Raw genomic sequence first — 11,849 nt, forward strand, 5'->3', positions numbered from 1 at the left:
ACCGTCAACAAACCTGAGTGAACGTGTGAATGTGAGGGACGACAGCATACAAATATACCAGTTCACCAAACACTCTATATCCATGCCCTCAGATCTGTGCCTTTACCTAAGAAAATCTACTGATAAAAGGCTTGACTAAATAAATACGTTTTCAACCTCGACTTGAACACTGAGACTGTGTCCGAGTCCCGAACACTGATTGGAAGGCTGTTCCATAACTGTGGGGCTTTATAAGAGAAAGATCTGCCCCCTGCTGTAGTCTTCATTATCTGAGGAACCAACAGATAGCCAGCACCTTTTGATCTAAGTAGTAAAAGTACTTCCGTCTTATCTGAGTTGAGCAGAAGAAAGTTATTAAGCATGGCCTTGTCCCAACTTTTTTGAGGTGTTGATGCCATGAAATTTAAAATCAACTTATTTTCCCCTTAAAATGACACATTTTCTCAGTTTAAACACTTGATATGTCATCTATGTTGTGTTCTGAATAAAATATTGAAATTTGGAACTTCCACATCATTCATTCTGTTTTTATTTACAATTTGTACAGTGTCCCAACTTTTTTGGAATCGGGTTTGTGTGTGTGTGTGTGTGTGTGTGTGTGTGTATATATATATATATATATATATATATATATATATATATATATATATATACATATATATATATATATATATATATATATATATATATATATATATATATATATATATATATATATATATATATATATATATATATATATATATATATATATATATATATATATATATATATATATATATATATATATATATATATATATATATATATATATATATACACACACACACACTGGCAATCAAAATTAGAGAACAATTTATAAACAATTGAACATTTCGGAAATAATGTGATCTTCACTGCTCAACAGTTGAAGGAGTTTTTGTTCTGTCTATACCATGCTACCAGAACACCTTTTCCACAAAATAACTAAGGCATTTGAAAAAAAAAAACATTATTTTGCAGAAAACACAGTGATCAAAATTAGAGAACAACAATGACTGTAGCATGGAAAAAGATTACAACAAAATTTTCTGAAGGTTACAACAGTCAGCAATTAGTAGGAAGTGTCCAGGCCTCTGCTCAGAATGACTTCAGCACATCTGCGGCCACAGGACAGCACCAGTCTCTCACACTGCTCTGGTGTGATTTTGGTCCACTCTTCTTCCAGTCTCCTCCACAGTTTGGTGACTGTAGTGGGTTTCTCGGCCATAACTTTGTCGCCAAGGATTTTCCAGAGGTTCTCTATTGGGTTGAGATCAGGACTCTGGACTCAATGTTTTCAGTTTCAAGGAACTGCTTTACCCGTTTTTCTGTGTGACATGGAGCGTTGTCTAATTTTTATTGCCAGTGGATAATTATGTAAAGCAATCATACTGACAGAGCAGAAACATAAACAAAGGTTTCTAACACTAGGTAGGAATCATGGCTAAAAGAACTGATTCTGATAAAAAATAAAAAAGTGGCCTCAACATTTTTCTCAACAAATTATAAATACCATTTTACAGTTATAAAGTGTTTAATTACAGATTATGAATTGCTTTACAAACATATTCAAATGAATGTTCACTGACATTCCATTAACACTGCTTTCAAAGACTAATCTGCAAACCATTGTGTAATATTGCGACACATGCATTTTGTTTTCTCTCAAAAAAAACTATTTTTGTAATAATTACACAAAGAAGTACCAAAACTGTTTACATGCATACAATAAAAGTTAAATGCCAATAGGATCAATTAAATGGTAAAAAAAATCAAATCAGTAACGATGGAAATGATCACAAACAGCAAAAATGTCAGAAAAGAGATTTTATGCTTTAAAACATCACCTGATTATTAATCTCTCTCTCTCTCACACACACTCCTGATTAAGACATTTTCATATTCCTGAAATATTATACTACAAATACATGTACTAATTAAACAGTGGTCAATGTAAAACACTAAAAAGGGAGCTCATGAAATGGGTAAAAACAACACACACACACACACACACACACACACACACACACACACACACACACACACACACACACACACACACACACACACACACACAAAAACACACATAGAGGATTCACTTATTTATTCAAAGTGGAAAACAGTTGTCTTTGATTGAGCAATTCAATTAACAAGACAGTGTCATAATTCCTGAAAATAGCAAATTAATAGTCACTAAATACAAGGTTTTCTTATAATGTGGAATTGATAAGGCCTTTGTGTCTTCTTTCAAATACAGACAATACATGGAAAATACAAAGTTATTGGTCTTGTGTACCACAGCATAACTGAAAGTACGAAACGTTTATATTCCACAGACAAAGTGAGTCTCAAACACACAGATAAGTAGACAAACGTGTAGAGGTTTACAGCATCCTACAACAAATCAACAGAAAATATTAGTGGTCTTTTGAAAGTAATTGCATATAATAAACATGCTCCTTTGTGCAGAACCATTTCAGGTCATAAAAATACAACTGAAATGAATAACTGATATAAACCCACAGGTAGCCATTTTAATCTATGAACAAAAAACGGAGACAGAAAAATAGAATAGACCCATGAACTTATTTTTATTGCCGCAGCGAGAATCATGTAGTGTGTGTGATCAACCCAAAGGAATGAACGAGAATAGTGCATTAGAGACATACCAGTGTAATAGAAATATTACTAAATTATAATCTCAGTGTAGATTTGAAGCTGAAACATTTTGTAGACTCAATCTGTCTGGAAAAAACACAGTAAGTTTGAGGTGCTACTTAAATATGACATCTTTTTTTGCTCTTTGGCTTGACTTCTATGAAAAAGTTACATACTGTGTACAAGTAATCGCACTAATAAAAGTGTTTCAGAGTTCTCTTAGTGTTGCATCATGGACTGTCTGACTGCATCCTCCAGAGATTTTCTTGTCACCAGTAAGCGGACGATATCTTCATTCTTTTTTGTTAGTCGTTTTCGTGCTTGGTCGTGGGTCACCATGGTCATATCCCAACCATTCACCTGTTTATGTAAACGTACACATTTTAGAAATTACACCAACAAAACAATGGACATATTTATAATTTTACACATGGAATTGTACAAAATATTAATGCACCTCTTCAGAAGGTCAGACCAATTCAAACAACTTCATGCAATATATTATTTATTTATTTATTGGTTGGTTTGTTGACACTTCATACTAAAGTTCACTTTTAGGCAGACAGTGTGGCTTAAATCAGTGGTCCCCAACCCCTGGGCCACGGAGCGGCACCAGTCCGTGGGTTAATTGGTACCGGGTTGCACAGAAAGAATAAATAACTTACATTATTTCCGTTTTATTTATTATCTGATTCTGAAAGATGTTTTATTGTGGAAAATTCCCAGATTTTCTCCTCCACATATGTCTAAGACTCTTGATGCAGGTCATGATGCCTCGGTCACATGTCTTACCTCCATCCACTACCTTCTTAAAGGAGCTCCGGTCACATGTCTTACCTCCATCCACTACCTTCTTAAAGGAGCTCCGGTCACATGTCTTACCTCCATCCATTACCGTCTTAAAGGAGCTCCGGTCACATGACTTACCTCCATCCACTACCTTCTTAAAGGAGCTCCAGTCACAAGACTTACCTCCATCCACTACCTTCTTAAAGGAGCTCCAGTCACACGACTTACCTCCATCCACTACCTTCTTAAAGGAGCTCCAGTCACACGACTTACCTCCATCCACTACCTTCTTAAAGGAGCTCCAGTCACACGACTTACCTCCATCCACTACCTTCTTAAAGGAGCTCCGGTCACATGTCTTACCTCCATCCACTACCTTCTTAAAGGAGCTCCAGTCACATGACTTACCTCCATCCACTACCTTCTTAAAGGAGCTCCGGTCACATGTCTTACCTCCATCCACTACCTTCTTAAAGGAGCTCCAGTCACATGACTTACCTCCATCCACTACCTTCTTAAAGGAGCTCCGGTCACATGTCTTACCTCCATCCACTACCTTCTTAAATGAGCTCCGGTCACATGTCTTACCTCCATCCACTACCTTCTTAAAGGAGCTCCGGTCACACGACTTACCTCCATCCACTACCTTCTTAAAGGAGCTCCAGTCACACGACTTACCTCCATCCACTACCTTCTTAAAGGAGCTCCAGTCACACGACTTACCTCCATCCACTACCTTCTTAAAGGAGCTCCGGTCACATGACTTACCTCCATCCACTACCTTCTTAAAGGAGCTCGGTCACATGACTTACCTCCATCCACTACCTTCTTAAAGGAGCTCCGGTCACATGACTTACCTCCATCCACTACCTTCTTAAAGGAGCTCCGGTCACATGACTTACCTCCATCCACTACCTTCTTAAAGGAGCTCCGGCCGCTAACACATAATACATTACTGCTAAATTCAAACTCCCAAGAGAGAAAAATGAACAAACACCACAGTGGATTCACGATTATTATTAGATTTAGAAAATACCGGTTTTTATGGTCATATCATTTTAATTTGTTGTTTTTATCATTTATATCATTTTATTTTGTTGTATTTATCCACCACACGTTAAAGACCGGTCCGTGAAAATATCGTCCCACTTTAAACCAGTCCGTGGTGCAAAATAGGTTGGGGACCACTGGTTTACAGCACAACTAAACATAAAAATACCACAGAAATGACACACTTTGGATTACTTTCCACCGAGATATAATGTACTAACGATACTAAGATACGATTACAGAGCAGAAAGCAAGGATCTGTTTTCCAATGGAAAGAGAGGCAGGATTGATGGCTACATGCATCTTTAATAATCAGGTTATACTGATCTATAGCACTACTACCTTTGTGAATGATCATTTAAACTTAGAAAACACATTTTGATAATACTAAATGTTTTTATGACACACTGCTCTAAACCTTAAGGTGAAACTAACTGAAAGTACACACTACAAATATATACACTATTCTTACCTGCATTATTTTATCCCCCATCATGAGACCTGCAACTTCTGCTGGTCCTCCTTTCGATACTCTTGTGACATAAATTCCCTAATTGAAAAGCAGACAATAAGATTGTGACGAAAAGCTGAACACATGTGAGCATGCTGCAGTTCAGTGCGATCACTCAAAACACGTTTAAGGCAAACGAGAAACTTACCTTGTCTGTCTTGTCCTCTGAGAATGGATTCTGACTGGGATCTTGATCAATTCCCCCTCCAATGCTAAAACCCAATATTAAATGATCCCCATCTCGCAATTTATGAATCTCAATCCGTTGCTGAAAGACACAGAAAACAAAATTCTTTACCAGCTGGACTGCAACACAATCACACAGACCTGAGAGCTGCCTGTGGCTTGTCCTTATATGGACACACACACACACACACACACACACACACACACACACACACACACACACACACACACACACACACACACGATACCTGCCACATTTAAAAACCACGCCTAGAATTTACCTGGGAATCAGTGGTTTCAGAATAAAAAAAATAAGAAAACCTTTAACTTCCTCCTGCATTCAGACCTTCTGAGTTACTGAGACCATCAGTTACCATCAGACCACAAAGCTGGAGCATGAAACACTGAGAGGGTCTCCTCTACCAAACTGGTGGGATTTATCTGACTATGCCACATATGACTGCTATACTCACTATACTTCCCTCCTCTTTAGTGCAGTAATTCGGGAAACACTGCGAGCTGCAGGAGGGTGTGAACTTTAATCACACTAACTAGTTCGATTACACGAAGATCTACTGAGATGTGAACCAGAAGAAACTCATCCGAAAATCAGATTCACACTAAAAAAGACTCTTTCGCGGATTTTACACGACTTTGGTTTGGAAATAAGGAAGTTCGCTGCCCGCATAACAAACCCAGTGTTCGGAGTGGAGACGAGCCGAAAACTTTCAAAAATTCAGAACCGAACCGAGCCGGACTCACCACCACCGCAGTAACGGGCTGACCCGGGATGTGCGTCATGTTTAGAATCTTACACCGCGGGATATTTTCCTCCTGAAACCGAGAACAATAAACCGAACCTCGGCCCTGAGCTGGAACACGAAGCTGCGGCTCCACCCACATGACATCATGCAGATACCACGCTGTGGGCGGGGCCAAGGCGTGTGTGTGTGTGTGTGTGTGTGTGTGTGTGTGTGTGTGTGTGTGTGTGTTTCGGTGAACCTCTACAGACCTCAGAAAACCTCAACAGATGTCAGCAAACATCGAGAGACTTCAAAAGATTTCAGGAAACCACTATATATTTCTACATACATTTTCCAAGAGGATTTACTGAGGATCTGTAGAGGTGTGTTGAGCTCTGTTCATATCTGCTGAGGTTTACTGAGGATCTGTAGAGGTGTGTTGAGCTCTGTTCATATCTGCTGAGGTTTACTGAGGATCTGTAGAGGTGTGTTGAGCTCTGTTCATATCTGCTGAGGTTTACTGAGGATCTGTAGAGGTGTGTTGAGCTCTGTTCATATCTGCTGAGGTTTACTGAGGATCTGTAGAGGTGTGTTGAGCTCTGTTCATATCTGCTGAGGTTTACTGAGGATCTGTAGAGGTGTGTTGAGCTCTGTTCATATCTGCTGAGGTTTACTGAGGATCTGTAGAGGTGTGTTGAGCTCTGTTCATATCTGCTGAGGTTTACTGAGGATCTGTAGAGGTGTGTTGAGCTCTGTTCATATCTGCTGAGGTTTACTGAGGATCTGTAGAGGTGTGTTGAGCTCTGTTCATATCTGCTGAGGTTTACTGAGGATCTGTAGAGGTGTGTTGAGCTCTGTTCATATCTGCTGAGGTTTACTGAGGATATGTAGAGGTGTGTTGAGCTCTGTTCATATCTGCTGAGGTTTAGATTAGATTAGATTAGATTCAACTTTATTGTCATTGTGCAGGGTACATGTACAGAGCCAATGAAATGCAGTTATCATCTAACCAGATGTGCAGTAATAGCTTATTTACGAGTGGCAGTGTAATAAATAAGGGTATGAGGTTATACAGAAGGTGTAGTAATATGTACATATACTGATGTATGTAGAGGTGTGTTGAAGTCTTTCGATGTTTGCTGTAGACTGTAAAGGTTTGCTTAAGGTAGGGACACAGCAAACCGACACCAAAGAACTAGTTCTGATTAAAGTTGACTGTGGCATCGCATCTCCTGCGTCGGGGCAAAAATATTTCTAGTAGAATCCACAGGGAAGAACAGAACTCTCCCATACCAGCAGGGGGCAGAATTCTGTATTCTGTAGTATTCTGTATATAGATATATAGAGATATATAGTAAGCAGCGTTTCCACCTGCCACTATCATTTCTAACGGCTTTCTGTAGCTTTCCAGTCATGTCTGCTAAGTTACAGGTGGCACTGGCACTGTCAGCCCTTGGCCTTTTTCTTGTGGATGAAAAGAAGAAGAAGCGGGTAAGGAGAAACCGCACTAAATGGGTGAAATCGTGGATCTTGCAGCGACAGACACATGGGGCTTTTCCGAACCTGTGTGAGGATCCAGAGACACCGAAAACCTCTGATTTTAAACATTTCACTCTGGTTTTTCCAGTTCAGTTCCACATGTTGAAGGAACTTCTCACTCCACTCATCCAGAGGCAAAATACAAACTACAGAGATTCCATCTCAGTGGAGGAACGTTTGGTGATCACTCTACACTTCTTGGCTACAGGTAGGCTGTTTATTACTACTCACACATCAGCATTATTACCTTTTCAGGTTTTGTATAAATCTTAAAACTGCTCTGATTATGAAAAGAAAAACATTGAACTCAGAGAAAGTGTATGATATTTATTTATAATTAAATATAGTATATACTTGTATATGTGTGTCAGCTGTATAAAAGTGTAGAAATGTTTTATTTGACATTGGAAAGGTTTTGATCTATGCAGTGGAGATAAAGATGTGCTTTTTCATATTTTCAGGTGAAAGCGTGAGGAATCTTTCTCACCACTTCAGAGTTGGTGTTTCAACAATTCGGCAATTTATTCCTGAAACTTGTGCTGCGATCTACAAGGTTTTAAAAGAGAAATACTTCAAGGTGTTTTTTGTGTTTTTGATGATGTTTAGAGTTTTGATTGTAGGCACATATTCTGACACAATAAATCAACTGAAAAATTATACTACAAAATGCATTTTTAATTATATATATTTTTTCTTCTTCTTCTTTTTTTTCAGTGGCCAGACACAGTGGAAGAGTGGAAGAAAATTGCTGATGGATTCCAGGCTCAGTGGAACTTTCAAAACTGCCTGGGGGCTCTGGCTGGGAAACAGATCAACATTTGCCCCCCTTTTTTCACAGTTCTGATGGCACTGGTCGACAGCAACTACAGATTCCTCTATGTAGATGTTGGTTGCAATAGTCGGATATCAGATGGTGGAGTGTTTGGTAGATGCTTACTGCAGGATGCCCTGGAGAACAGAACATCCAATATCCCTGCCCCTTCACCACTTCCTGGTTCTGATCAGCTGGCTCCCTACTGCATTGTGGCAGATGAGGCGTTTCCTTTAAAGAATCACTTCATGAAGCCATATCCAAAACACAGGCTGAGTGTGGAGCAACGCATCTTTAATTACAGATTGTCACAAGCTCAGAGGGCGGTAAAAAATGCTTTTGGTATTTTAGCCAACCGTTTTCGAGTCTTTCTAACCACAATTAATATACACGACAGAGCCAAGGTGGAGGACATTGTTTTGGCTTGTTGTGCAGGCTTGTTGTGCAGACTGAATGCTTTGAGCTGTACATGATGGGAATTTATCAGGAGGGACCGGATCATGACATTGTGCCAGAAAGATGGCGACAAGACCCTGACCTCCAGCAGGCCTCTCTGCCACAAACATCCAATTCAACAACAAGTTGCGAACAGCACAGGGACCGATTATGCCGTTTTTTAAATTCTGAAATTGGTGCTGTGCCTTTTCAGTGGTGCAAAATATCAGAGATGAAAAGTTGAAAACATTTTGGTTTTAATTGCAGGATGTTGGCTGCTGAAGTCCCAAAATATAGTTTTGCATGTTGCATTTCATTGGTTTGTGTGTACATTTTGAAATATAAATATATATTTGAAATACAAATTTTCAAATATAAGAAATATAAAAAGTAAAATCCTCTGTTCAAAACTTTGACCTTCTCACATCACACAATTCAATGCAAAGACAGAAATACTGATTTAAATTTTTTAGATTTTTTAAAATATATATTTCTTCACAATAATTTTTATTTGCAAAATAATGAATATAAAAAAAGCAGTTATATTGTAAAGTAATTGTAAATTGTCTTGGCCCTTATAATTATGTAGTCTTCTTCTTCCGACTTCTCCCATTAGGGGGCACAACAGTGGATCACCCGTCTCCGTTCCCCCCTGTCCTCTACATCTGCCTCTTTTAAACGATCACATGTCCAAACCATCTCAATCTCACGTCCATCACCCTGTCTCCAAAACGTCCTACATGCGCTGTCCCTCTAATACACTCATTTCTAATCCTGTCCATCGTCATCACTTCCAACGAACATCTCATCCTGATAATTTTGTAGTAAAAATACAAAAAAAGTGAATGTACAAGAGTTTTATTGAAAAATATGCTTTTTAATGGACAAATAAAACAACAAAAGCTAAAATACAAAATATAAATATTAGGTTGAGTTCAGTAGAAAATAATAAATGTAAGTGGGTAGGATTTATTTGTGTATAACCCTACAGCTTTGCTTCAGTTTATTTAGGTTTGCTGATATTTGTATCTGCACAAAGCATTTCTGCCAGAGCATTTCAGACGAGTTGCAGTCTGGACTGTGAGACATAGTTTCTGTATTCTGTATGTCCTAATACACAAAACTGTGGAACTCGAAGAGGGTGTACTTTCTTTTCACATGACTGTATAATCTGATGTTCTTTACAGTGAAGCCAGCAGATATCTGGTGGAGATTTTGGAGTCTGTCAGTGAAGTGGAGCTGGAGGATGTGATTGAGCGAATTCTGGATGGAGTTAAAAAACAACCATGTAAGAGCCTGCTGAAAGAATCAGCAGCTCACAGCTGTAACAGTGAAGAAGTAAACCAATAATCCAGGCTTCATCCATCCGGTTTCTCTCACAGTGTCCTCCAGTATGGTTGAGCTCTTGGTAGCTGAAGCTGCTGTGCAGGACTGCAGTCAGTCATGTGATGAAACCATGTAAGAACTTAGATGTCATGTTGCACTTTTTCTTGGCTTCTTGCACTGAGAACATCGACTCAGTTTTCTGTCGTTTCTAGAGACAATGTTTTTAACATCATTGGAGCTTTTGATGTGCCTCGGTTTATCTACAGCACAGAAAGGAAGAAATTTATTTTATGTATTTAAAAAATATAAAACCTTTAAAATATATTGATCTTTTTCAGGGTTTGTTTAACTGAAGTTGTGGGTCTTTGAACAAATTCACAATGTAAGGTGAAGTGTTTGTGTAGGGTTCGTGTTGCTCATGTGCACACGGCCTCCCATGTTTTTGTCGAGGTAAATGAAGAATGTAGAATTAAATAACTTATTTAGAATTAAATAACTTATAATTTAATATAACGCAACTAAAATAACAGCCAAGTGTATATTTAACATCTGTTTACAATATTAATTATGTAACTGTACCAAAAAAAAAATAAAAAATTTTGTCAATAGGTTTACTATTACATGCCAAAACTTACACCTAGTATGAAAAGTTGCTATTTGGACAGTGATTTGGGACGAAATTGTTCTGTTCAACACTAAACAGCATCAGCCATTTTACACCAGCACCTGGAAATATATCTAAAGTATTTTATAGGGATGCACCGAAATAAAAATTCTTGGCTGAAACCGAAAACCGAAAAAGGAGGAAAGCAAGGCCGAAAACCGAAAAAAACGAAACACCGAAAGAAATTATGGCAATTACTATTATGATTGCATTTATGTCTATGATTGTGTACTAAACTTACTAAAATCAAGGCATTTCAATTGCATAAATTAATATTAAAGTTTCAAAGAATTAATCAATTACAAATCATGAAAATATTTATTCATAGCACATTGCAACAATGCGCAGGATAAAATAAATTAAAATTGAGTCTTAAATGTTTAACTTAAATGCACTCATGTGTACATTAAATAATAATGTACAGGCCCTCTGGCCTGCTGAAAGGTTGTAAAATTAAATATGTTCTTTCATAAAAACAAAGTGCATTCAGAACAAGTGCAACTGCTTAAAAATACATTACAACACTATCACTGGGAAACTTCCTGCCCTTTCAAAAACGTCCGCCACAGACGGACGCAGAGAAAAGCAAAACGCAGAGAAAAGCAAAGAACCCCTCCGAGCACGCGCTTGGAGAGGTTTTGCTTTTCTCTGCGTTTGCGTTCCTCTGATATTCAGCATAGCGATCGGATGTTTGGATTTCAGGTGATAAATTAAACCCGGCGTGGAGAAAGTTTTGCAGGCGAAATTTCGGCATTACATGTTTTGCAAATCGCTATCCGGGGGTCTTCCTCAGATATACTGAAATACGTCCACACCGCAGACATGTTGTTTTAGACATGCATGTGCAGGCAGCGGTTTGTTTGCGTCGTCACAACAAACTGTTTCGGCCGCGTTTTTCGGTGATCAAAGTCTTTCGGCGAAAACCGAAAATGCACTTTTGGGCCATTTTCGGCCGAAAACCGAAAAAACGAAACACCGAAAGAAATTATGGCAATTACTATTATGATTGCATTTATGTCTATGATTGTGTACTAAACTTACTAAAATCAAGGCATTTCAATTGCATAAATTAATATTAAAGTTTCAAAGAATTAATCAATTACAAATTATGAAAAT

The 11,849-nt window shown here is 38.2% G+C and overlaps 2 protein-coding genes and 1 long non-coding RNA gene across 6 annotated transcripts; 2 read left to right on the forward strand and 1 right to left on the reverse strand.

Annotated features, from left to right (window-relative positions):
• Positions 1 to 2,110: 2,110 nt before the first annotated feature.
• Positions 2,111 to 6,134, reverse strand: tax1bp3 (Tax1 (human T-cell leukemia virus type I) binding protein 3). Its single transcript, XM_046858141.1, has 4 exons — positions 5,978 to 6,134; positions 5,178 to 5,297; positions 4,991 to 5,068; positions 2,111 to 3,039 (listed from the first exon to the last, which is right to left on the reverse strand). Exons 1-4 carry the CDS (start codon positions 6,116 to 6,118, stop codon positions 2,899 to 2,901), a joined length of 480 nt encoding a protein of 159 aa, XP_046714097.1. The 5' UTR covers positions 6,119 to 6,134; the 3' UTR covers positions 2,111 to 2,898.
• On the forward strand, positions 6,125 to 9,059 carry LOC124391520. 4 transcript variants are annotated; one of them, XM_046858137.1, is made up of 4 exons: positions 6,125 to 6,341; positions 7,586 to 7,705; positions 7,959 to 8,074; positions 8,212 to 9,059. In XM_046858137.1, the coding sequence occupies exons 1-4, from the start codon at positions 6,125 to 6,127 to the stop codon at positions 8,779 to 8,781; spliced, it is 1,023 nt and encodes a 340-aa protein (XP_046714093.1). In that variant the 3' UTR covers positions 8,782 to 9,059. The 4 variants fall into 4 exon arrangements, with proteins under 4 accessions (XP_046714093.1, XP_046714096.1, XP_046714095.1 ...); XM_046858140.1 differs by having other exon boundaries at positions 6,212 to 6,341; positions 7,390 to 7,705; XM_046858139.1 differs by having other exon boundaries at positions 6,267 to 7,449.
• Positions 9,060 to 9,848: 789 nt separating this feature from the next.
• LOC124391522 lies at positions 9,849 to 10,871 on the forward strand. Its single transcript, XR_006926998.1, has 3 exons — positions 9,849 to 10,031; positions 10,126 to 10,201; positions 10,282 to 10,871. It is a non-coding gene; the product is annotated as an uncharacterized LOC124391522 (long non-coding RNA).
• Positions 10,872 to 11,849: the final 978 nt, after the last annotated feature.

Source organism: Silurus meridionalis, chromosome 9, assembly GCF_014805685.1.
Source record: "Silurus meridionalis isolate SWU-2019-XX chromosome 9, ASM1480568v1, whole genome shotgun sequence".
NCBI lineage: Eukaryota > Metazoa > Chordata > Actinopteri > Siluriformes > Siluridae > Silurus > Silurus meridionalis.